The following is a 23,160-nucleotide window of genomic DNA, read 5'->3' on the forward strand; positions in this document are numbered from 1 at the left end:
CCCGGAGAAAATAACTGCTTTGGAAGGTGGCCTCTATGGCATTCTATTCAGCTGAGGCCTCTCCTCTTCCCTCCTCAAACTCTGGCTTCCTTAGACACAGAATATCCAGGAATTTCCCAACCTGGAGCTGGCAAACTCTAGTCAGGACTGGCCCCAATGAGTTCCTCACAGCAGACACTGAAGGGAAAGTTAGTCCCACACAGGAGGTAAGCAGGAGAAGCGTCTTCATCAAGAGAGAAAGCAGTTTGCCAGTAATTCTGACAGGGCACAGTAGCTGAAGGGGGAGTGGGTGGGGAAGAGGAGCAGACCCAGCACCCGGCTAATGGCACACGAGTACTCTTGAGTGGCGGCTGACGGGCCAATGGCTGAGGGAGCACATTTCACAGCCAATGGGAGAGCTGAAAGTGCCACTCCACTTCACAATTATATATAAGGAGAGATTTAAATAATGGTACATGTTCCCTCCTCTTTGTTCATTCTATTGCATGGCAATGGCTGAAGAGAGGATTCTGTTCTGAAACGGCAGGTGTCATGATCTGGGCTGTGCCACCAGAGGCCTACTAGGCCCAGGGAGCCTGACTAGCAGTAGGTGAGGCTGGGCCTATAACTCCCAGAAGCCTCGGAGCGGTTTTGGAGCCAAAATTGACCAACAGGAAAAGAGGAGGGCTTGGAATAAAAGATTTGGTGCAGCAGGAAAAACTGTTCTTTTCCCCAGGGGACAGAGCCAGAAGGGCCTGAGGCTGCTGTAGGGAAGAGACCCTCATCCTGAGGGGAGGGTGAGTACTCTAGTGCCACTTGGAATAGTGGGCTAGGGACAGTATACATTTAGACATGTTAGGGCATTTGATTTCTTTTTTCACGCACTTACTGTTATTATTCTGCACCTTGTTGTTTGATCTCTTATAAAATAAACTATTTTTATTGTTCACTCTGCCTGGTCCTCATGCCTATTATTCGGCCAAAAGGGAGGTCTAAAGGCCTGGGAAGGTGCTTTGGGCTTTCTCAGAGGAGCCTGGAACCAGAGTGGTGGCAGCATCAGGTGACACCCCACCTGAGCCATGACAGCAGGTATGGAGCAGGACAGGAATGGGGAAATTATTCCAAATTAATGAATACTGACAGAAACAGAACTCTGCTTTATGCAAACTTGTCAGACTGTAAGAAGGTGGCAAAGAATGAAAATTCCAATATTTCAAATATACTTTGGCAGGAACGGATGAGTGCCTGAACTAAGAGATCTGGCAGCTGAGGAATATAATCTGCCATTGGTTCAAGGTGACATAAAGACCAAAAATATTGCTGCACAAGTTCATATGCTTACAAAACTAACAATAATGACATTTTAATATTTCAGCAAAATAGTAACATCAAAAGACCGAAGTCTTCAAACTGCGGAAGCAAGGACGAACTTTCTCGAGCTTGACAGTCCGTTTCGAACCTGAGTCTTTATTGAAAGTGACATGGGAGTATGGTATGTTGGCCTCCCTTGGTACAATTAACATGTGACACGTACCACTATTTATAATGAAGGTCTTTGTAGAGTGGGCTAAGATGTATTATCCAGATGGAACTGTTACATACTAGAGCTATTATTAGCCACTTTTGGTAAGTCTATATGTACTACCTCTTTAAATTTTGTATATCTCTCTTTAATATTTATTGATGTATAATATTAAACTAGCATTATTATTATACTTTTAGAATTGATGCACATATTTTGGAAACTCATGCTTTGAAGAAATAACAACACAAACTGTATGTATTAAAATATTGTAGTTTTATTGAAAATGATTTTTGTAAAAATTTTCCTAGGAGTTGCTATCCCTTGTTTAAAATTGTTGTTCTTTGTAGGACGTTTGATAAAGACTCAGGTTCGAAACGGACTGTCAAGCTCGAGAAAGTTCGTCCTTGCTTCCGCAGTTTGAAGACTTCGGTCTTTTGATGTTACTATTTTGCTGAAATATTAAAATGTCATTATTGTTAGTTTTGTAAACATATGAACTTGTGCAGCAATATTTTTGGTCTTTATGTTATCTAAATTGCTGGGTCCTGGTTACTTTACATTGGTTCAAGGTGAACATGGGATCTTCCTCTAACATACTATTAATTCTAGAATAGAAAAAGGTTTAAATAAATATACCGGGGGGGGGGGTGAGGTGAAGTATTTTTCTTTGTTTTATATCAATCAAGCTTTGACCACAGCCTGTGCTGAGCTAGGGAAGGAAATTTCCTAGAGGTATTCTGATCAAATAGAAGATGTGGTCAAGACACTCTACATATGTGTGATGAACTGCACTGTTAAACGCTTAGAAGTGCTGTACAAACAGGTAAAGGACTGTGAAGGGTTAATTCTTCACAGAGCCAGGGAGCCTTAAGTGATAAGCTGCTCCAAGCAATCCGACTGCTTAGCATCAGCTGAGCAGAGATAGCCTTGAGAGAGTGGCATGCTGAGGAGAGAGTCAGATTTCTGCCTTGACTGAGTTGAGTGCTGACACAGCTTGATTTCACCCTTAGTTGAGAGCAGTTTAACACAGACAGGAACACTGGGGGAAAGTTGGCAAAGAAGTTTGGAAAGTTAGCTGATGATTCCCATTCAGTCCAAGGAAAAGGGATAGATCTTCTAGAGAGAAAAATTTCCCTACCCAGTCTAAACAGGGTGATAGTTCCAAAGAATGCAGAGATCCCAGGTCTGGTGTGGTTAGAAACTGCCTTTAGAAACCTTAAGAGTCAGTTAAAAACTCAAGATGAGTACTGCTGTTTCAAGAGAAGGGGCTTGGGTACTGAAAAGAGCGTACCAGCCTTCTGGGAACCAAAGAGTCAAAGAATACTCAAAGAAAGTATACTGGAGTGTTTGGGAAAACACTGGAATGAAAGCCTCTCAACATAAAGATATGTCACTGTGAAAAGCCTAAGAAACTATCATTAGCCTGAAACATAAGACCTGAAGTCTGTGCCTGTATGGATTTTACTCAGTTATCTATATTGAGTTACCTCAGAATTTTCAAGCCCTGATTTCACCTGACTTTCCCCCTCTATGTTGAATAAAATATTTTGTCAATTTTGAATTTCAAAATGTCTCAAGTGCCATTTTTAATGGACAATCCTGACCCTTCCCTCAGGTTCCTGGGCTGAGCCAGCAGTAAAATATCATACTGAGACAGGGTGGGACAGCCAAAGTTCTTCAGAAAAGAAGGAAACAGACCATTAGAGCTGTTCAGTCAGAAAGGGAAAGAAAAACAGAGGAAAATCTTGCCTCTGAGGGAGGGAAGTGGATGGGGCCATTATAACTTGTCATATACTTCAGCTTCCAGGTATCTCCCACAACTTCAAATGAAATGGCTGAAGGAAAAGAGAACACTAACTGTACAATCCTAAACACAATTACATCCTTCTACTAAGAATGAGGAGCTGCGGTGGCTCAAGTGGTTAAGATGCTGAACTGCAGGCTGTGGAAGGTCAGTAGTTCAGCAGTTTGAGACTCGGGTGCCGCATGATGGAGTGAGCTCCCATCTCTAGTTCCAGCTCCTGCCAACCTAGCCGTTCGAAAGCAAGAAATTCCAAGTAGATAAATAGGTATCACTTCGGTGGGAAGGTAACAGCGTTCCGTGCGCCTTGGTGTTTAGTCATGCCGGCCACATGACCACGGAAACGTCTTCGGACAGCTCTGGCTCTTCGGCTTTGAAACAGAGATGAGCACCGCAACCCTAGAGTCGGATTCGAATGGCTTTCGAGCAAGGGAACTTTTACCTTTACCTTACTAAGAACGAAGTTTGAGTCCAGTGGCACCTTTAAGACCAACAAAGTTTTATTCAAGGTATGTGTTTTCTTGTGCAGGCACACTTCTTCAGATACAATGAAACAGAAATAGAAATAAGAGTAATAGATATAGCAGTTGGGGAGTAAATTAGCATACAGAATAATGAAGGTGTTTTTAACAGATTAAAAAAATAATAAGCTTAGTATATATGGCTTCCACTAAGTCCACTAAAGTCAACAGAGCTTAAAAAGGCATTAACTCCACGTAGGATTGTGCTGTAAAACATCAAAACTAATTGACAGAGGCTTGCTTTGTATATCTGACTTAAGCAAGTGCTTGAGATGGGGATGGAAGTACATTGAAAATATAGTATTACACAATTAATATAAGGGTGCCAGATTTGTGAACTGAGAAAGGCTGGCATGAATTTATACGGTTTGTGAAGTCAGTAGTACACAGTACTTCAGGCATCACTGTATTTTAAAACCAGAGACAAACTGCTTGGCCTTCTTGATCAGTAATGTGCCCAAACACTGATCTGGGTTTTCCTGAAAAATTAATTTGGAAATTTTTCCAGTGCCCTAAACAGAGTGGGATCTGATTTAGCATGTTTATTTGTATTTACATTTAGTAAACAAATTTTAAAATTACCACATGTTAATTTTATATCCTAATAGCTACAAATACTTGCACTGAAATATGCAATTAGGAAAAGAAACAGCATGATTTAAATGTTACATTACATGGAAATTGCTTTTATTGGAATAACAATTGTAAAAATTTAAAAAGCACACAGCTTCATCCCCCCCTCCCACAAGATGGCAACACAGTCTGGAGTGGGTACGAAGAAAATTACTGATGCCATCTGAGATTATGTAATTGACTAACAGATTTTATTAATTTTAACACTGTTAACGGAGCCTTCTGTGTGCAGTGACTGGGTGAGTCACAAATCTAAAGTAATAAATAAAGGCACTGAAAATTGTGGACATACTAATTTTAGCATATGGAAAAAATGGTACATATGCCATGGCTGTCCATGCACATGTCAACAGAATTTAACTCTTATCCATGGAGGTCACAGGGACATCACATCGCTTGCATTACTCATTAGTTCTATATCAAATCAGTGATTACAATATCATTTCCACTGTATGAGAGGAAACACAAACAATAACTTTATCTTTGGTTGTGCAGGTCAAATCAAACACAATCAGGTGAAATAAATTGATTTTTAATTTGGATTATTATATGCATTTCTGATTTCATACCCCCACCTCCCATTCACAAATCATTAAAACATCCATCTAGTCTCTCACACAATTCCTAAGAATAATTAACTGAAAAACATTAATTATAACTCTGAAACTACCAAGCTTGCCTAATATTGTATTGGTAATGTCATCCACTCATTATTAATTTTACCAAAGCCTTTAGAAATGGAAAACTGTCTGTGGAAAAAATTTCTACAGCACATTCCAAACAGCCAATTTGATATCAAATAAGGATGTTGAGCATCCTATACTTCCAACTTCATTTGTGTTCAACAGATGAACTTTGAACCAGCACATGTAAACATTTCAAACTACTGCCCTATAGCAAAGGCAACATATTTAACTTTCTGGAAAGTAAGTTTTTTGTTTTACAAACACTCAGCTTCACCACAAAAATAATCTACTGATTTAAGTCAGAGTTGTGCTCATCAACAGCTTGTTTTTCACACCATAAATTGCAATCAGGGTTGCTAAAAAGTCTTTTATTTTCTTTTTCAAATAATACAATTCCTGTACCTTTTCATTTTTCCTATTATACTTTTTACTTAGAGCTGACAAACGGTATTTCATATTTAACATGTATACTACCTTTCTTATCCCAAGAAAAACTCAGTTTCTTTTAATTTTAAGTCCTATGTTCAATTTTCATTAGTATGAATTTTGTAGTGATCCCAGCATGTTTTCAAAGAACAGCTATTACAGTTTTAGCCCAGAGGTGCTTCCTTACTCACGGGCATCCCACTTCTAATCTGAACCAGAGACCCACAAACTCAGGCCAAGGAAGGCACTCTTGGCCTGAAACATAGAGCTAGCCACAGCTCTGCAAAAGGGTTTCCATTTTCAGGTTGCATAAAGCAGCCCTCAAAGCAATCTCCAGTCTTCCCACTCCACCCAACAAGGTATGCATATGAAACAATGCCGAATTCCACCAGGTAAAGTATCTGCATTTCTAAAGGCTATTCAGAGGTCACCCTCTGCGCTCTCCTGTCTCCAGAACTTCACCTAGCCCTTTTTGTGTGATATCTATGTCTATGTGAAAATCCTTTATCTCCACAACTGTCCTTCATGTGCTCCATCCCGCAGAAAACCGAGATAAACCAATCAAACATTCAAATATTTAGCGATCCTTCCCGATGCTAATCAGGGGCCCATTTCCCACCTTTTGTGTAAACCTGGGAACCTATTCAACCTGCCTTGGCAGGACCATCAATAATCAAACCCACCTTGCCAGCTCCAGTAGAGCCATCTAACACCTGGCTAATCTCATCAATGCTATTGTGAATCCAGACTCTGCCTCTCTGTAACCTCATTGGTCACACCTAGGTTTTGCTCCTCCTGGTGTCACACACCTTATTGATCCAGGTAACCTTTTGTCTTCACCTGAGGCAAGCCCCTCAAGGCCTTCCATTGGTCCACATTGTGTTCCAATGTCTATATCTATCCAAGCACATGGGCATCAAGGTGTGCACTCAGAATGGTGCCTATACTTTGAGTACACCCCAAAGTCTCTCATTTGGGCCTCCTCCTTAGTGCATATCACCTATCATCACCTCTGCTTTCTTGGTTCTGAATTGTGTGTTCTTTCTTGAATGCTTAGTGTGCTTGTAATTAGGGAAATTCTTTAATAAAAGTGATTTAATTTACTCTTCAAATCTGGAGTCTTCCTACTGTATTGGACCTTGGTATAAAGTGGTGTGCGATCCCTGATACCACTCTGGCCTCCCCTGCCACATAAGCTAATTTCCCCTAACAACAAGGCAGTGCTCATACCACACCACAGGGGCGCAACATCGCTTAATTGTTCCAGGCCCCAAGGATGCAAGGCTCACCGTTACCAGGGCCAGGGCCTTTTCAGTGGAAGCTCCTTACTAGTGGAATGAGCTCCCGGAAGAGATCAGGGCCCTGCGGGACCTTTTGCAGTTCCGCAGGGCCTGTAAAACGGAGCTCTTCCACGAGGCTTTCAATTAGGAGCCGCCGCCATTAACACCACCAACTACTTCACCTGACCATCTGGAGCATAGGACTGGCCTTAACCCGTCACTTGGCCGCTATTTACATTGGAGAGTATGTGGGACACTGCTGGACTGAGACCTTGGATTCCACAGTTATGAGCACGCCATCAATCCTTCTACATTTGGAGCACTTTAAATTAGTATGAGATGTATGATAGAATTTTTGTTGCTTTATGTTATTTAAATGTTTTATTGGTTTTATGTACTTAGGTACTTTGTACCGCTTTTGTGAGCCGCCCTGAGCCTGTTCGCAGGATGGGCGGGATATAAATATAATAAATAAATAAATAAAATATTTAAATACTAGTACAAACTATTTTATTTGCTCATTACAGAATCCATTTGAGGAGCTTCATGGCAATCAGGTTACCTTTTTGCATTCTAGGGACCTTATCGTATAAGACGCAAGCACAGGCACCAGTGGCCTCTTTCTATCTTGCCTTCATCAAAATACCAGTGGAAGACTATTTGCAGTAGCTACTCCCCAGCTCTGAAGTCTTTTGTGCCAGAGAACCAATTCCCAAGTACCTTCCTACCATGTTGAGGAAAACAAGCTTTTAAAAAATTGTATTTGAGTATTTCAGTCAATATGACTAAGTATTTTAGTCATATAGACAATTTAATAGGTATCACAATTTTTATTTTATTTTATTTTTTATTTATTTTTCCACTTATACCCCGCCCTACCCCGCTGAAGTAGGCTTTGTTATAGAAAATGGGACAATCTCACCAACTTGAGTAATTGTAGACATTCTGTTATTGAGCTTTCACAGTAGTTTCTCTGCTACTAACTGGCCAAGTGAATTCTAATCTGAAAGGGTTAAATCATAAGAACCACAAAGATACAAAACCCCCCAATAAGAAACAATAAAGAATGGATTTTTACCCCCTAGCATGGCAGCCCCCTGAAAAGCCCCTTTTGAAGGTCATGAATGGGATATCAAGAGCTCACGCAAGAAGGATTACTCCAAGATACTACATCCCATGCATCCCACACCACAGTCCCTCAGGAGTAGCTGACTGGCTCAGAGGGTTCAATTCATAATCTTCCATGATTCTAATGGGGAGAAGATCGGTGTGAGAGAAAAATGTAAACACTCTTCTGCACCAGCAGAGTCACTTCAGGCAAAAGTCATTCTCACACTGTCTATGCAGAATGATTTGCAAGACAACACTTTCAATTTCCTTATTCCAAAATAGAATTTGGTCAAATATTTAAAGATCGTGGATTTGTGTAGCCCCTCAACATATTCGCCATTCATTACAGCATGGTTTGCAATTTATAATCAAATGACAATCTTGTGGCACCTTACAGCTTAAACACCTTACAGCACCTTCAATAAGCGCATATGTTTTTCCTGCAACATACTGACATGGCTCGTATTCTGGAATTTATGCTTATTTGCATTTTGTGTTGAAAATCTAATCTTGTCCTAATATAGCAGATTTCATATAATTCATACAATCACCAGTTCTAGGTCTGAGAGAAGTGCAGAGAAGCAATGAAAATTTTTGAGAATAGCATTACTTCCATCAAGCTTTATAAGTTTGCATCATAATATCCATCAAATGAATTCAAGAACTGAAAAAAGTCTATGAAAACATAAACAATTAAATGAGAATTTATCTTCAGCACTAACCCAAAGTAGAACAAAAAATGCTTTGAATGCTCTATCTGATGGAAAAATACCACTCTATAAACAATATGATCCACTACAAATTTTTTATACCTACTTGGAAAGGCTATGTAATAGCATAAACACAGACTTCAATAAGTGCGTATATATGTCAATATAAGCCAGGGCTTTCTAAGTTTTGGGCAATTTTGGAAGCCAGTGAAAATTTGTGGTCACCATGATGACGCCGTTTCCCTCACTTGAAAGAGAAGCAGGGTCTCATCTCTGTGCTTCTCTCTGAGAGAAAAGTAAAGCCTCATCTCTTGTCTTTCCTCACTTGAGAGAGAAGCAAGGTCTCATCTCTGTGCTTTGAGCACTTCTAAAACACAGAACAAGGCCAAGGAAGATCCCCATTTCTCTTTCCCATAGCTCCCAACCCAAGCGAAAGTTTCCCAAACTCTCATGTGTAACAAAACTGTGGATCCCCGTTCTTAGCAGATAAACAAGATCACCACAGGGACAGCGGACTTAAATCTTGATGTCTGATGACAGTTAAAAAAGTTATTCTTAGACTTCGGAAAGATGAAGAAGTTCCAACTGTAAAAAGCATGTTCAGTATGCTAAAGGCAAAGTGCCATTGCTGAGAAGGCCAAGAATGATCATTTCAAGCTTAGCTATTGCTAAGATTTGTATGAGGGGAAGCTCTCAGTTTGTTGGAACAAAATACTATACCTGTCATAGCATGAACATGCACAGAACATTAACATGAACTGGTTGTTCCTTCCACTAATTTTACTATGATATTGAAGATAATCAACATATTTTTATGTGTGGGAAGGCTGGACTGAATGTTCACAGAAAAACCTTTTCAGTATGGAAAAACAGTTCTTGCTCCCTGAAATGTTTGTTGCAGTTCTCAACAGCAACTTTAGCAGGGTCTTTTTTCTGGGAGGCTACAGATGCCAGCCAACTGGGGAGTCATGAAGTCAGAGTGATAATGTCATAGTGGCATAAAAAGCAGGTTTGGCTACATGGTGATGTCCCACCACCACAGCATTCTTTTGCCTTCAACTCTGAAGGATGCTTTTATCTTGTGCTGAAGTTCTCTAGATTGGGGGGGGGGGGGACACCAAACAAAAGTACTGCCATTTCTTTTTGCAGTGCACATACAGCATGTATACCAGGGGTGTCAAACATGCGGCCTGCGGGCCAGATCAGGCCCTTAGAGGGTCCCAATGAGGTCTGCAAGACCCTGGCTGTTTCCTACTTCCATTTGCAGTTCTGCTGCTGTTGCCATGTTACAGCTTGCTTTACCAGTCTCTCTCAGTCGCACAGGAGAGACTGATAGGTAAGCCTCTCCTGTGTGATTGAGAGAGTCTGGTAAAGAATTGGCTGAGGCTCCTGGAGACAAAGGGCAGCCTTTCTTTCCTTCCACTGGCTGAGGCTCCTCCCTCAAGGGAGGGAGGGAACAAGGGAGAGCTTGCTTTGCTGGGCTGCCTCAATTGCATGGGAGAAATACCAGGCAACAAAATTTTGTTCAAGGCATGAGCTTTTGTGTGTGTGTTTTGTTCGGCTCTGTATGCCAGGGCTCTCCTGGGTGCAGCTGGGTTTTCACTGTATTCATGTCCTCATGATCCAGTCTCTCTCAGTAAGAAAGCAATGCAAACTATTTTAGAGGAGGAATAACAACAAGCCAGTGAGGTGGATTAGACTGAGATCACCCCCTTTGTAAGAAGTTGTAGTTATTTCTCTGGGGAAGAGTATAGTTTTGTAGACAACACATGGCCCTCAGTCTGTGTTAGGATGCCTTCTCATGTTCTTGACCACCACATGAAGCAACTTCTGTACAAAAGGTTGCAATGCCCAGCCATTTTATGTTTTCCCCTGGGTCCTATGCTAGGAACACTGAGCATGAGATTTCTGTAATACATGTCAAGAAATCAAAAGTAGGTCTGCAGCTTACAGATACACACCTGAACAACATACTCGATATTGCTACAGCACAGATATTTTTATGTAATAATTCAGAGCAGAGGTGTCAGTTATCAGAGACTGTTAAATAGACAAAATATTGCAAGATCGCTAGTGTTTAGGCATGTTTTATTTAAAGTTTTTTAAAAATCTTTAATTGTGTTGTCTGTGTCCTTTATAAAGTTTATATCTCTGCTACCTGGTATTACATTTCATGACACACATGGCCCGACCCAACAAGGTCTCATTTATATCAGATCCGGCCCTCATAACAAATGAGTTCAACACCCCTGATCATCAGGGACAAAAAAAATCCACATTTTGCTACCTCAAAAACAGAGTGATTGTAAAGCATCTGGCAAGCTACAACATATGGCTGTAGGCCACAAACTGTGCAAGTCTTGACTACCACTTTACAGAAATCAAGTAATCGAAAATTCATCTTCTGTTAGGGTTGCCAAATCTTCTTCCCCCCGCGGCGGCGCGATCTGGGAGTTGTGTGGCAGTGCGCGCGCGCGCTGGCAGCACGTCGCCGGAAGTGACGGGCGACGTGCTGACGTTGGGGGCGTGGCTGAGCCGCTCCCCGGCCCGATTTGGCAACCCTATCTTCTGTAATGCCTTTTTAGAGTTTGAACTAGAATTTGAACTAGATGAACTACTCACCTGTCATGGATGGTGCCACTTTTCTTTGTCCTTTAAGATCCACAGTACCTTCATATGCCACTGTAACATCATATACTGCATCTAAGTAATCTTGCAGTGAGTCCACAGCAACTTTTGTAGCCTTCACTCGTGGAGTAAGAACATGGTTTAACACTGCAAGTTCTAAGGGAGAAAAAAAAGTACACATACTAGAGAGGTATGATAAAAAGTATTAAAGGATACCGGGGAGAAAAAGTGGGTGTCATAGAATTCCCAGTCTACAGTTTGCAACTTATACATGGTTACATCTTTTTGTCTGGTCTGCAGATGATGATATACTAGTGCTTTTGGGGCTCTTTTTGCATACTAAGTTATTTGCTATATTATTTCTGGGCACTTCAAAGATTCTGGGGATTATACAGTTTACAAATGTGGGCCCACAATACTTGTGTGTATATGGGGAATTCCCTTCTCTGCACTTTCATGCTGAGCCCAGTGCAATTCAGGGGCTTTGCTGTGCTGCCCAGCCACTACAGACTACAGGGCTGCTGCTGGGCCCAGCATGACTCACAAGCTGCATTTCTGCTGGCAGCATGCCCCATGAAATTAGTGGGGCTGCGCAGCTGCCCGGCCCAACAAGACTGCCCTGTCTCACCAGTGAATTCTGAAGGTAAGTGTGTTTTCTGTGCCTGCACAGAGATCGCTACTTTACATTTGGGGGAATTATTTCCCCTCACCATAGAGGAGGAGGAAATGATGAAGAAGGAAAGGAGAAGGATGACGAGATTGGATTTATACCCTGCCCTTCACTCAGAGTCTCAGAGCAGCGTACAATCTCCTTTCCTTTCCCCTCCCCACAACAGACAACCTGTGAGGTAGGTGGGGCTGACAAGAGCTCTTTCAAGGAGAGAACAGCTCTGAGAGAACTTGTGATGGACCCAAGCTCACACCACTGGCAGCATGTGGAGGACTGGGGAGTCAAACCTGGTTCTCCCAGATTAGAGTTTGCGTTCTTAACCACTACAGCAAACTGGCTCTCCAGCCCCCCCCCCCCCGAAATAGTTCCCCATTGGGAATAAAGAACTTCAATTCTGAAATGGTAACCATGGTAACAGGTGTGGTTCTCTCCACCCATGACTTATGTTGATTTGGGGTTATGCAGTGGCAGCTAAGGTAGAAAACCACCTTCTCCTATGCCATGTCTTCTGGGTTCCGAGGATCTGGAAAGTGCCAACTCTGGGTTGGGAAATACCTGTAGATTTGAGGGGTAGAGCCTGGGGAGGGCAGGGGTTGGGGTTGGGAGGGACTTCAGCAGGGTATAATGCCATAGAGTCCACTGCCCAAAGCAGCCATTGTCTCCAGGACAACTGATCTTGGTCCTCAGGAGATCAGTTGTAATACCTGGGAAATTTTCTGTAGGGGTAATGATGTGCTGTGGCTGGGGAACACAGTGATTTCTGGGAGATCTCCAGGCCCCACAGAGAGATTGGCAACTCCAGTGACCGTTTAAGGGAAGATTGGGATATGTATTTTACCTCAGGACACATTCAATGACTCCCAACAGCAACAGCAAACTGTTTAGAATGTTAGAGGCAAAGGCCAATCAGGCCGCATATGCAAACAAACTCTGTGTTCCGACTGGCTATTGGGGGCGGGAGGCGGGGAGGAACAGTAAACTGTCAAAAGATAGAGGAGGATTATAAAATGATGAATGAATTAAAGATAGCAGCTAGACAAAAAAACTGTGTCATAATAGGTGATTTAACTACCCACACATTGATTGGGTCAATATGTGTTCTAGTCGAGAAAAAGAGATTGAGTTTCTAGACACTTTAAATGACTGTGCTATGGAGCAGATAGTCATGGAACCTACCAGGGGAGAGGCGATCCTTGATTTGGTCCTAAGTAACACTTAAGACCTGGTGAGAGATGTAAAAGTGATTGCACCGCTTGGGAACAGTGATCATAATATTGTTGAGTTCAACATTTGTATAAATAGGGAATTGGCCAAAAAGACTGACACAACCACTTTTAACTTTAAAAGGGGTACATTCTCTGATATGAGGGGACATGTGGGGAGGAAACTGAAAGGAAAAGTAGAAAGGGTCAAAACAATTGGGGAAGCTTGGAAACTATTTAAAACTACGATCCTAGAAGCTCAAAAAAAATATTCCGCAGGTTAGGAAAGGCACAAACAGGTATAGGAAAAAGCCTGCATGGTTTGTGAAAGGTAAAAAGGATTCCTTTAAGCAGTGGAAAGCTAGTCACAGTGAGGCTGATAAAACGGAACACAGGTTATGGCAAATAAAATGCAAGTCTGTGGTCAGGCAGGCAAAAAGGGAATATGAGGAGCATATAGCAAAAAACGTAAAGACCAACAATAAAACTTTCTTCAAATACATTAGAAGCAGGAAACCAGCCAGGGAGGCAGTGGGGCCCTTGGATGACCAAGGGGTAAAAGGAGTACTGAAGGATGATAGGGAAATGGCTGAGAAGCTAAATGCATTTTTTGCCTCCGTCTTCACTGTGGAAGATGAGAGGTGCTTGCCCACTCCAGAGCCGCTGAGTTCGGGAGGGGTGTTGAAAGACCTGAGTCAGATTGAGGTGACGAGAGAGGAGGTCCTAAAACTGATAAACAACTTAAAAACTGATAAATCACCAGGCCCAGATGGCATACATCCAAGAGTTCTGAAAGAACTCAATTGTGAACTTGTGGATCTCCTGACAAAAATATGTAATCTCTCCTTAAAATCAGCCTCCATTCCTGAGGACTGGAAGGTAGCTAATGTCACTCCCATCTTTAAAAAGGGTTCCAGAGGAGATCCGGGAAATTACAGGCCTGTCAGTCTGACGTCGATACCGGGTAAATTGGTGGAAACCATTATTAAGGAAAGAATTAGTAGGCACATAGATGAACAAAACCTATTGAGGCAGACTCAACATGGGTTCTGTAAGGGAAGATCTTGTCTCACTAACCTGTTAATGTTCTTTGAGGGGGTGAACAAACATGTGGACAAGGGGGATCCAATAGATATTGTTTACCTTGACTTCCAGAAAGCTTTTGATAAAGTTCCTCATCAAAGGCTCCTAAGTAAGCTCAAAAATCATGGGATAAAAGGACAAGTCCTTTTATGGATCAAAAACTGGCTAATTAATAGAAAACAGAGAGTGAGTATAAATGGGCAGTTTTCTCAGTGGAGGGTGGTAAGCAGTGGGGTACCGCAGGGATCAGTACTTGGTCCACTGCTTTTTAACTTGTTCATTAATGATTTGGAGTTGGGAGTAAGCAGTGAAGTGGCTAAATTTGCGGATGATATGAAGTTGTTCAGGGTGGTGAAAACCAGTGAGGATTGTGAGGCACTCCAAAGGGATCCGTCAAGGATGGGCGAGTGGGCGTCAACATGGCAAATGGGGTTCAATGTGGCCAAGTGCAAAATGATGCACATTGGAGCCAAAAATCCTAAATATAAATACCCATTGATGGGGTCTGAACTGGCAGAGACTGATCAAGAGAGAGATCTTGGAGTCGTAGTAGATAACTCACTGAAAATGTCGAGACAGTGTGTGACTGCAATAAAGAAAGCCAATGCTATGCTGGGGATTATTAGGAAGGGTATTGAAAACAGATCAGCCAATATCATAATGCCCCTATATAAATCAATGGTGAGACCTCATTTGGAATACTGTGTGCAGTTCTGGTCACCACACCTTAAAAAGGATATTATAGCTTTGGAAAAAGTGCAGAAAAGGGCAACTCAAATGATAAAAGGGTTGGAACAGAATCTGACTGCAGGGACCACTTATCTGTACAAAGCCACCCATTAGTTGTGTAGGAGCCTAAGCCCCCATCTGCTGCAATGTTGTGTGGATGTTACCCCTGCCTTTTCATTTACTCTTATGGATTATTGGCTGCCCAGGCACTTAGTCTGAGAATTTGGACTGGTGTGTAGAACCTGAACACCTTTAAGCCCTTGCTTCACTTTCTTATTCTACCTCTTAGGCCTCTTGTCTCCCCTTCCAAAGAAAACCACATTGTCCACTGTGTATAGGATGCTTGGAGTGTTTTAGGTTAATATACATCAATATAATGCCGATGTGTATTATTGTATGCTTGATATTATCATAAATGCTGGAGTTTCCCTCTAACTATCTCTGATAGTTTCCTTCAGTTCCAGGTCTCTTGTCCTCCATCCAAGCTAGTATTATGAGCCTTGTCACTTGGTCACAATTCTTTGGTTGCAACCTATGTTGGTCACTACCCAGACTGGGCACACGTCTGGCTACAAAGCTTAATCTGGCAGCTTCTAAGAGTGAGAAGCAGTGGAAAGAATGTTTAGGCTACCCTTGTGCTGGGACCAAAGTTGGAAAGTGGACATGTTACTCCCAACTACATAGTAATAAGGCAAAAATTACACACTTTTGTAAAATACTATGAAAGTCAGGCACCTGCATCCACCAGCATTCTTTCACAAAAGGGTTGGTATTCCACCTGTGTGGATGTGAAAGTGGTAGACTTTCCCCAGGTTTTGCAGCAACCTCATGTACAAAAAAAGGTTTCATCATACAAAATTTCCAGCCATCAAGAGTTCTCCATTGCCTCATTTCCATTTCCACCCAGAACAGCTTTACCTTTTCATTTAGGCTGCCTCTTTGGATACTATTCCTTGTTTGCACAGTTGTACCAGAACAACTGCCTAACCTCTGCAACCAGTGGTAGGATGGACGTTCTCTTTCCAATTTGATTGCCAGGCTCAGGCACAAACCCAGATGGGTTCTGCTTGTTGGTCAAACTTGTAACAGACACATATGCCTCCCGTCACCCAACCCCTGCATACCATTTCCATCAAACTCACTACCAAGCGAGGTAAACTATGAACTTCTGATTAAACTTTAGTTTCTGATTGCCTCTACCTTTCTATTCCCTTATTTATTTGTATGTGGGAAAAATGAAGTTTGTCCTAAGTAAGTTAATGAAAGCCCTTCTGATTGAGAGCCAGTTTGGTGTAGTGGTTAAGAGCAGCGAACTGTAATCTGGCAAAGTGGGTTTGATTCCCCACTTCTCCACATGCAGCCAGCTGGGTGATCTTGGGTCAGTCACAGTTCTCTCATCACAGGGTGTCTGTTATGGGGAGAAGAAGAGAAGGAGCGAAGGGCGGGGTATAAATTCAACTCTTCTTCTTAAAATAAGTTTCATATCCATATCATGGGAAGTTCTTTTAGTTACAAAATGGAAAGGAGAGGTGGCCTTTATTTTTTAAAAATTACAGCATCCTGCTGCGAATAGAACTGTTTCCCAAAAACAGTATTTAAAAAAAGAGAAAAGAATAGGGAGGTTACTTAGTCTTGCCCTTATTGTGTTCAAAAAGATGACAGGAATATTAGTGCTATTTTAAAAGAGTACAGCTCCATGCTTAAAGTACTGTTTTGGTTTAAGAGCCATTGATTTGAAAGAAATCACTACAGTGAGGGAAAGGTAGGCTCAAAACTGTTGTTTACAGAATAAACGTTCCTTTTTCCAGACAAGTTGAAAATCATTTTCTAGGATCCATTTATCAAGTATACTGCTAGTTCCACAAATAAATTTTAGCTTTAAAAAAGCAATTATCATAATCTGTGTGTATGTGTATATAAAAGAATGTATATTTGAATCCCCTATTCCATTTTTTTTTAATTGGATATAAATACTTAACAATTCTTTTTCCTTCATGGTTTATGGAACTGATGAAAGATATAAAAGCAGTAAAGTATGCCACTCAGAACTGTCTAATGCAGTCAAGGAAAGACGTCCAAGCATACCACAGGTACATCACGATTAGCCAGTAAGGGAAAAGGCTCTAGATACAAATATTGTCAAGTCAAAGTTTTCCTTATATGTATGCAAATAGCTCTGAAGAAAACAGAGTAAGTCGTTTCTCCAGTACCTGCTGTTCTGAAGACAGCAATGACTTTTCTACAAATATAGATTGCAAACCCTCAGACAGGAAGTCATTTACCAGATAACAATCTCAATGTTGGTCAAAAATCACAGAAACAGAGATGCACAATGCCAAGAAACAAAACCACCAACAAATTAGCTGACTCAAGAACACTGCAACAGAGAGATAAGGAACAAAGAGAGGATCGATGAACAATACACATCTTCAAGCTGTGTTCTGGTGATCCATGAGAAAGATAATCCTGTTATTAGAAGGTAACAGAGCTTTCAGAACACATTTGCTACTATGCTCCTCCTCTGGAAGACACTAACTATCAGGACAGGCTCATAGTAGAATGATTATTATTCTACAAATACACCATCTTTTGTGGTAAGCTACTTTGAACTGATACCATTAAGTACAACTTAAAAGTGATACTGTTCCTGGTATCTCTGGTATTGAGAGGTAGAGAGAAGAAGAGATTGGATTTATACTCTGCCCTTCACTACCCAAAGGAGTCTCAGAGCATCTTACAATCCCTTCCCCTTCCCACAACAGACACCCTGTGACGTAGGTGGGGCTGAGAGAGCTCTCTCAAGAACTGCCTTGAGAAAACAGCTCTGAAAGCACTTATGACTGACCCAAGGTCACACCAGCAGCTGCATGTGGAGGAGTGGGGAATCAAATCTGGTTCTCCCAGATTAGAGTCTGTGCTCCTAACCACTACACAAAACTGGCTCAGATCCTGCAGAACATTTCCATCAATAACCAAGAAAACCAAATATCTAGGGATTTGGATAACAAATAAGTGTTGTTCCCTGTATAGGGACAATTATAAAAATACATTGACAGACATTAAAAAAGATCTAGAAAGTTGGAGAGGCCTGCAATTATCACTGTTAGGAAGAATTGCCTCGATTAAAATGGCCATCCTACCGAAAGTAATGTTTTTATTTCAAACAATACCTGTTCTGAGGAACCAGGAATTCTTTAAAGAATTAACCAAAAGTTGCTCGGAGTTTATTTGGCAAAAAAGGAAACCAAGATTTAAATTACAACTAATGCAAAGCAAGAAGGAAATAGGCGGTTTAGCAATGCCGGTGTGGGAGTTATATTACAAGGCCACGGTTCTAGTATGGGTTAAAGAATGGGCAACACTCTCTTTTAAAATTAGAAGGGTTTGACCTCCCACAGGGGTGGCAAGCCACGCTATGGTATGATAAAGAAAAGAAATATTTCGAACGGCATTATTTAAGAGGATCCCTAATAAAAATCTGGAGGGAAGTTAAATTACAATATTATAAGAAGACTCCTAGATGGGTAGCCCCTATTGAGGCATTAGAGATACCGTCATTGTACACACATGGGGAAAAGTGCTCTTATGATACTCTGTTGGACAGTATGAACAACTTAAAATCAAAGGAGATTTTGGTAAGTCAAAAAATAGAGCTGACCTGGTTACAGAATATGCAATTGAAATCAAGATTTAAGGAAGATGCGAGAATTGGTTTTTATGGGAAAGCAACTGATTTAGATAAGGTATGGCTCAGATCAGAAGCACAACTGATAAAAAGGCTATATAGCATCCTATTAGAGGGAAAAGTACAAGAAGAGGTGGTGTGGTCCAGTTTAAGGGCGTGGAATAAGGATCTAGGGTATACTATAGACCAGAGCAAATGGTTAAAAATGTGGGAGATAAATTTGAAAATTACGAGGGCCACAACATTTAAAGAAAATATTTATAAAGTTGCACATAGGTGGTATTTACACCCTTCGAGACTGGCAAAATTCTCAAAATCTGCGACAAATGTATGTTGGAAATGTCATCAGAACATAGGCACATATTTCCACATGTGGTGGACGTGCGCTAAGGCTAAGGATTACTGGGAGAAGGTTAAAAAAATGTTAGCAGAAGTTATGGAAGTAGAAGTACCTTTACGACCAGAAATTTTTTTAATAAACATATCAGAAATAGATGGGAAAGAAAGGAAAAATCTGCTGCTACATTGCATTACAGCTGCTAGAATTTGTTACGCCAAGTATTGGAAATCTGAGAAGACTCCGGATAAGCTAGAAGTGTTGCAAAAATGGTTCGAAGTCATAGAAATGGATAAATTATCAAACACACTGAACGGGAAAGATGAAGAAATAGTTTAAAAAAATGGAAAAGACTATTAGAATGGAATATTAAACCAAATGGTTAAGAGGAAATTAGGAAAACTCTATGAGGAATACATAAGGCTGTATGCTCGTCTGTGTTAATATCGATCAGTATGAGATGTTATGTCTTTGTGTGGTGTGGGTGTTTGGGAAAATTAATAAAAATATATAAAAAACAAAAAACAAAAACAAAACAAAACACATCTTTTCACTCTCCAGTGCAACTTAAAAGTGCTCCTCAAAATACTGTTTCTGGGAAACAAAACATTGGTCTTACCTGAAGGTTTCTTCTCTTCAGTGGGGCGAAGACATCCAGACTGGTTAGGTCACGCCTCCTCTCGCTTCAGGCAGTGCTATGCAAATTTTTGTGTATGCCTACTTGGATAGAGCAAGGGCGCCCTTCCAGACATAAAATAGCCTAGTCCGAGAAACTTCACACCACCATCAGTATCATAAATCATGAAGTATTTCAAAGTTAAGAGAAATCAGCAAAGAACTGCACATTTTCAGCAATTAGAGTAACGGTCCCACGAAAAACGTCTTTAAATACTCAGAGGTGGGCAAAATTATTGGATGCCTTCGCCACACTGAAGAGAAGAAACCTTCAGGTAAGACCAATGTTTCGTTCTCCTTCAGTGGGGGAAGGCATCCAGACTGGTTATGTATCAAAGATCAGACTGGGTAGGTAAGAGACAAGTGTTACTCATCTAATACCCGTTGGAGGACCCTCCTCCCAAAGGCCTGCTGGTCAATGGAGGCCTGCTGGTCAATTCTGTAGTGTTTTACAAAGGTAGCAAAAGTGGACCATGTCGCTGCTTGGCAGATCTCCTCAATGGAGGCCCTAGTAGAAAAAGCGGCTGATGTGGCAGCGGCCCTAGTGGAGTGCGCTGTCACCCCTGGTGGAGCCTTAAGACCTTGAACCTCATACACTTCACATATGTACCTCTTAACCCAGAACGCTATAGAAGCTTTGGACACTTTCATTCCCAGAGATTACAACCCATAGGAAACAAACAAGACATCAGACAGCCGGAAGGCAGCTGTTCTCTGTATATAACACTGTAGTCCCCTTCTAACATCTAGAGTGTGCCATTGTTTTTCTTTAGGGTGTGTGGGATGTGGACAAAAAGATGGTACGGTCAGTTGCTGATTCAGATGAAAAGAGGAATTTACCTTTGAAATGAATGGTCTGTTCCAAGAACTACAGAATCCTCCTGAAAAAATACACAGTTTCTTCCTCACAGAGAGGACTCCTAATTCTGAAACCCTTCTAGCTGAGGTAATTGCCACCAAAAAAGCTACCTTCCAGGACAAATGTCATAACTCAATGGAAGACAGAGGCTCAAAGGGGGGGTTTAGTCAAAGCCTGTAGTACTCTAGACAGATTCCAACCTGGAAATCTGTGCTGGACAGGTGGAGCTAATTGCATAGTACCCCTCAAGTACCTTTTCACATGTTTGTCAGAAGCTAATTTTCCTTTTCCCCTATTACTCAGAACTGCTGCAATAGCAGCTACCTGTCTCTTTAAGGTATTAGGACGTAGACCCTTTCCCCACCCCTTATGCAAGAAATCAATAACATCACAATTAGAAGGGTTTAAGGGATCCACGCCCTTGGCAGCCACCCAGCTGGTAAAGGCAGCCCAGGTGTAGTTGTAAGTTCGCCTTGTGGCAGGATGTCTTGCTTGAAACATGATATCAGTAATGTCTTTGGACAGCCCTGAGAGTTCTAAGTTCCTCCGTTCAGCTTCCATGCCATCAACTGGAGCCATGCTGAATCCGGGTATAATATGGGCCCCTGATGAAGCAGGTCCCTCTGTGCGGGTAGTCTCCACAGCTGCATTGTGGACATTTGGACCAGTTCTGAGAACCAGATTCTCCTCTGCCAATGAGGAGCCAACAGAATCATGTCCGTTCTTTCCTCCCTGATCTTTCTCAGCACCCTGCCGAGAATTGGGAGAGGAACCTGGGTACCTTTCTGTTTGACCTGGAGGCAAACGGATCCAGTATAGGTGTTCCGAAATGGAACTTCAACTCCTGGAATACTTGATTCTGCAGGATCCCATTCTGCAGGATCTATGTCCTTGTGACTCAGCCTGAGTATTGACAATGCCTTGAATGTGTTGAGCTTTCACGCCCCGCACATGTCTTTTGGCCCATTTGAGGATCTGTACTGCTTCCTGATGAAGGAGAATTGCCCTTGTTCCCCCTTGTCGATTTATGAGTGCTTTTGCCACCATGTTGTTGATGCTAATCAACACAAATTTCTGCACCGGAAGGCCTTGGAATGCGTGGAGAACCAGACGTATTGCTCTGAACGCCAACAGATTTTTGCTGTTCTTTTTCTCTTCCTCGTTCCACTTGCCTTGTACTGTTACATGTAGGCAATGAGCACCCCAACCTCTCAGACTGGCATCTGTGGTCACTGTGACCTCGGTCTTCTGAGAAAGTGGAACACATTTTCCCAAGGGTACTGGAGAACTCCACCATGTCAGTAAACTCCTTACCTCAGCAGTGATGAGGATGAACTTGTGTTGTTTTCTTCTGATGTCTTTCTGAAAAGGCAGTAGAGCCCACTGCAAGGGTTGAGCATGAAATCTCGCCCAGGGCACCAAGTCTATTGTTGCAATCATTAGCCCCAACAGCCGAGCTAGTTTCATTAGGTCTGCCCTCTTTTGGAGTAGTAAGGTTTTTATCAAGGATCTGATGGTCCTCTGTTTCTCCTGAGGCATAAAACACCTACTCCAATTTTGTGTCTATCAGTGCATCCAGGTGAGTCAGTCTTTGAGATGGAATTAGGTGACTCTTTGAAACATTTACGAGGAAACTCTGTGTCTGCAGAAAACTGAACCATGAGGTTGATGTCCCTCTGGCACTTGTCCTTGCCCTGTGCTCTGACCAAAATGTCGTCGAGAAAGGGATATGTGTGTATCCCCTCTCTCCTCAGAGCTGCCACTAACGTCACCAAGACCTTGGTGAAAACCCATGGCAAAGAAGACAGTCCAAAGGGCAGTGCTCTGTATTGGTAATGTTGCCCTTGGAAGGCAAACCGCAGATACTTTCAGTAGAGAGGGTGTATTGGTATGTGCAGATAGACCTCCTTGAGGTCTAGGGATGCCAGGAAGTCGCCCTTGTGCAGTGCCTGCAGGATAGACTTCAGTGACTCCATTCGGAACTTCTGTTGCACCACCCAAACATTGAGATCCCTCAGATTCAGGATGGCATGCCAAGCGCCCGACTTCTTGGGCATAATGAAGAGTACCGAGTACACCCCCTTGAAGTACCGCTGTGTTGGTACTGTCTCTATGGCACCAATGTCCAAAAGGTGCTGGATCGCTTCCTTTAGATGTATCAGCTTTGTCAGATCTTTCAGTACCGGAGACTAGATAAAATGATGTGGAGAGAGAGAAGAAAATTGGATCTTGTAACCTAGCTTCACAATGGACAGGACCCAAGGGTCTTGAATGGTCCTTTCCCACTGTTCTGCGAAGCACTGTAGTCTGCCGCCAATCCTGGTGTCATGCAGTAGTTTTCTTTCCTTGTTTGTTGGTGTCTCTTGAAGCTTTGGAACTGCCTCTTTGGGAATCTTGACTGGTAAGAGGCAGAACGACCTCCTCCGCTGTCTCTATAGTCTCTGCCCTTGTAACTTGTTTTGTATGATCGAAAGGGTCGTGGTTTGAAAACTTTTGTTTTGGTGGTAGGTGTAGAAGGCATCGCTTACTTCTTTTCCTTGGTTTCCACCAAAACTTTGTCAAGTGGGGCTTCACCAAAGAGCAGGTGTCCTGAAAACTTATCTGTGCATAGATTTGCCTTG

At 42.0% G+C, this 23,160-nt stretch overlaps 1 protein-coding gene across 2 annotated transcripts in view; it reads right to left on the bottom strand.

Annotated features, from left to right (window-relative positions):
• AGPAT5 (1-acylglycerol-3-phosphate O-acyltransferase 5) overlaps positions 1-23,160 on the bottom strand; it is an 80,004-nt gene that overhangs the window by 17,665 nt on the left and 39,179 nt on the right. The window contains exon 6 of one of the 2 annotated variants that reach the window (XM_015414588.1): positions 11,294-11,455. The exons of the other annotated variant lie outside the window; for it this stretch is intronic. Coding sequence (XP_015270074.1) covers positions 11,294-11,455 — 162 coding nt within the window. The remainder of the gene's footprint in view (positions 1-11,293; positions 11,456-23,160) is intronic. 2 annotated transcript variants of the gene reach the window in all.

The sequence above is a fragment of the Gekko japonicus genome, unplaced genomic scaffold (assembly GCF_001447785.1).
Source record: "Gekko japonicus isolate JY-2015 unplaced genomic scaffold, Gekko_japonicus_V1.1 scaffold671, whole genome shotgun sequence".
Taxonomy (NCBI): domain Eukaryota; kingdom Metazoa; phylum Chordata; class Lepidosauria; order Squamata; family Gekkonidae; genus Gekko; species Gekko japonicus.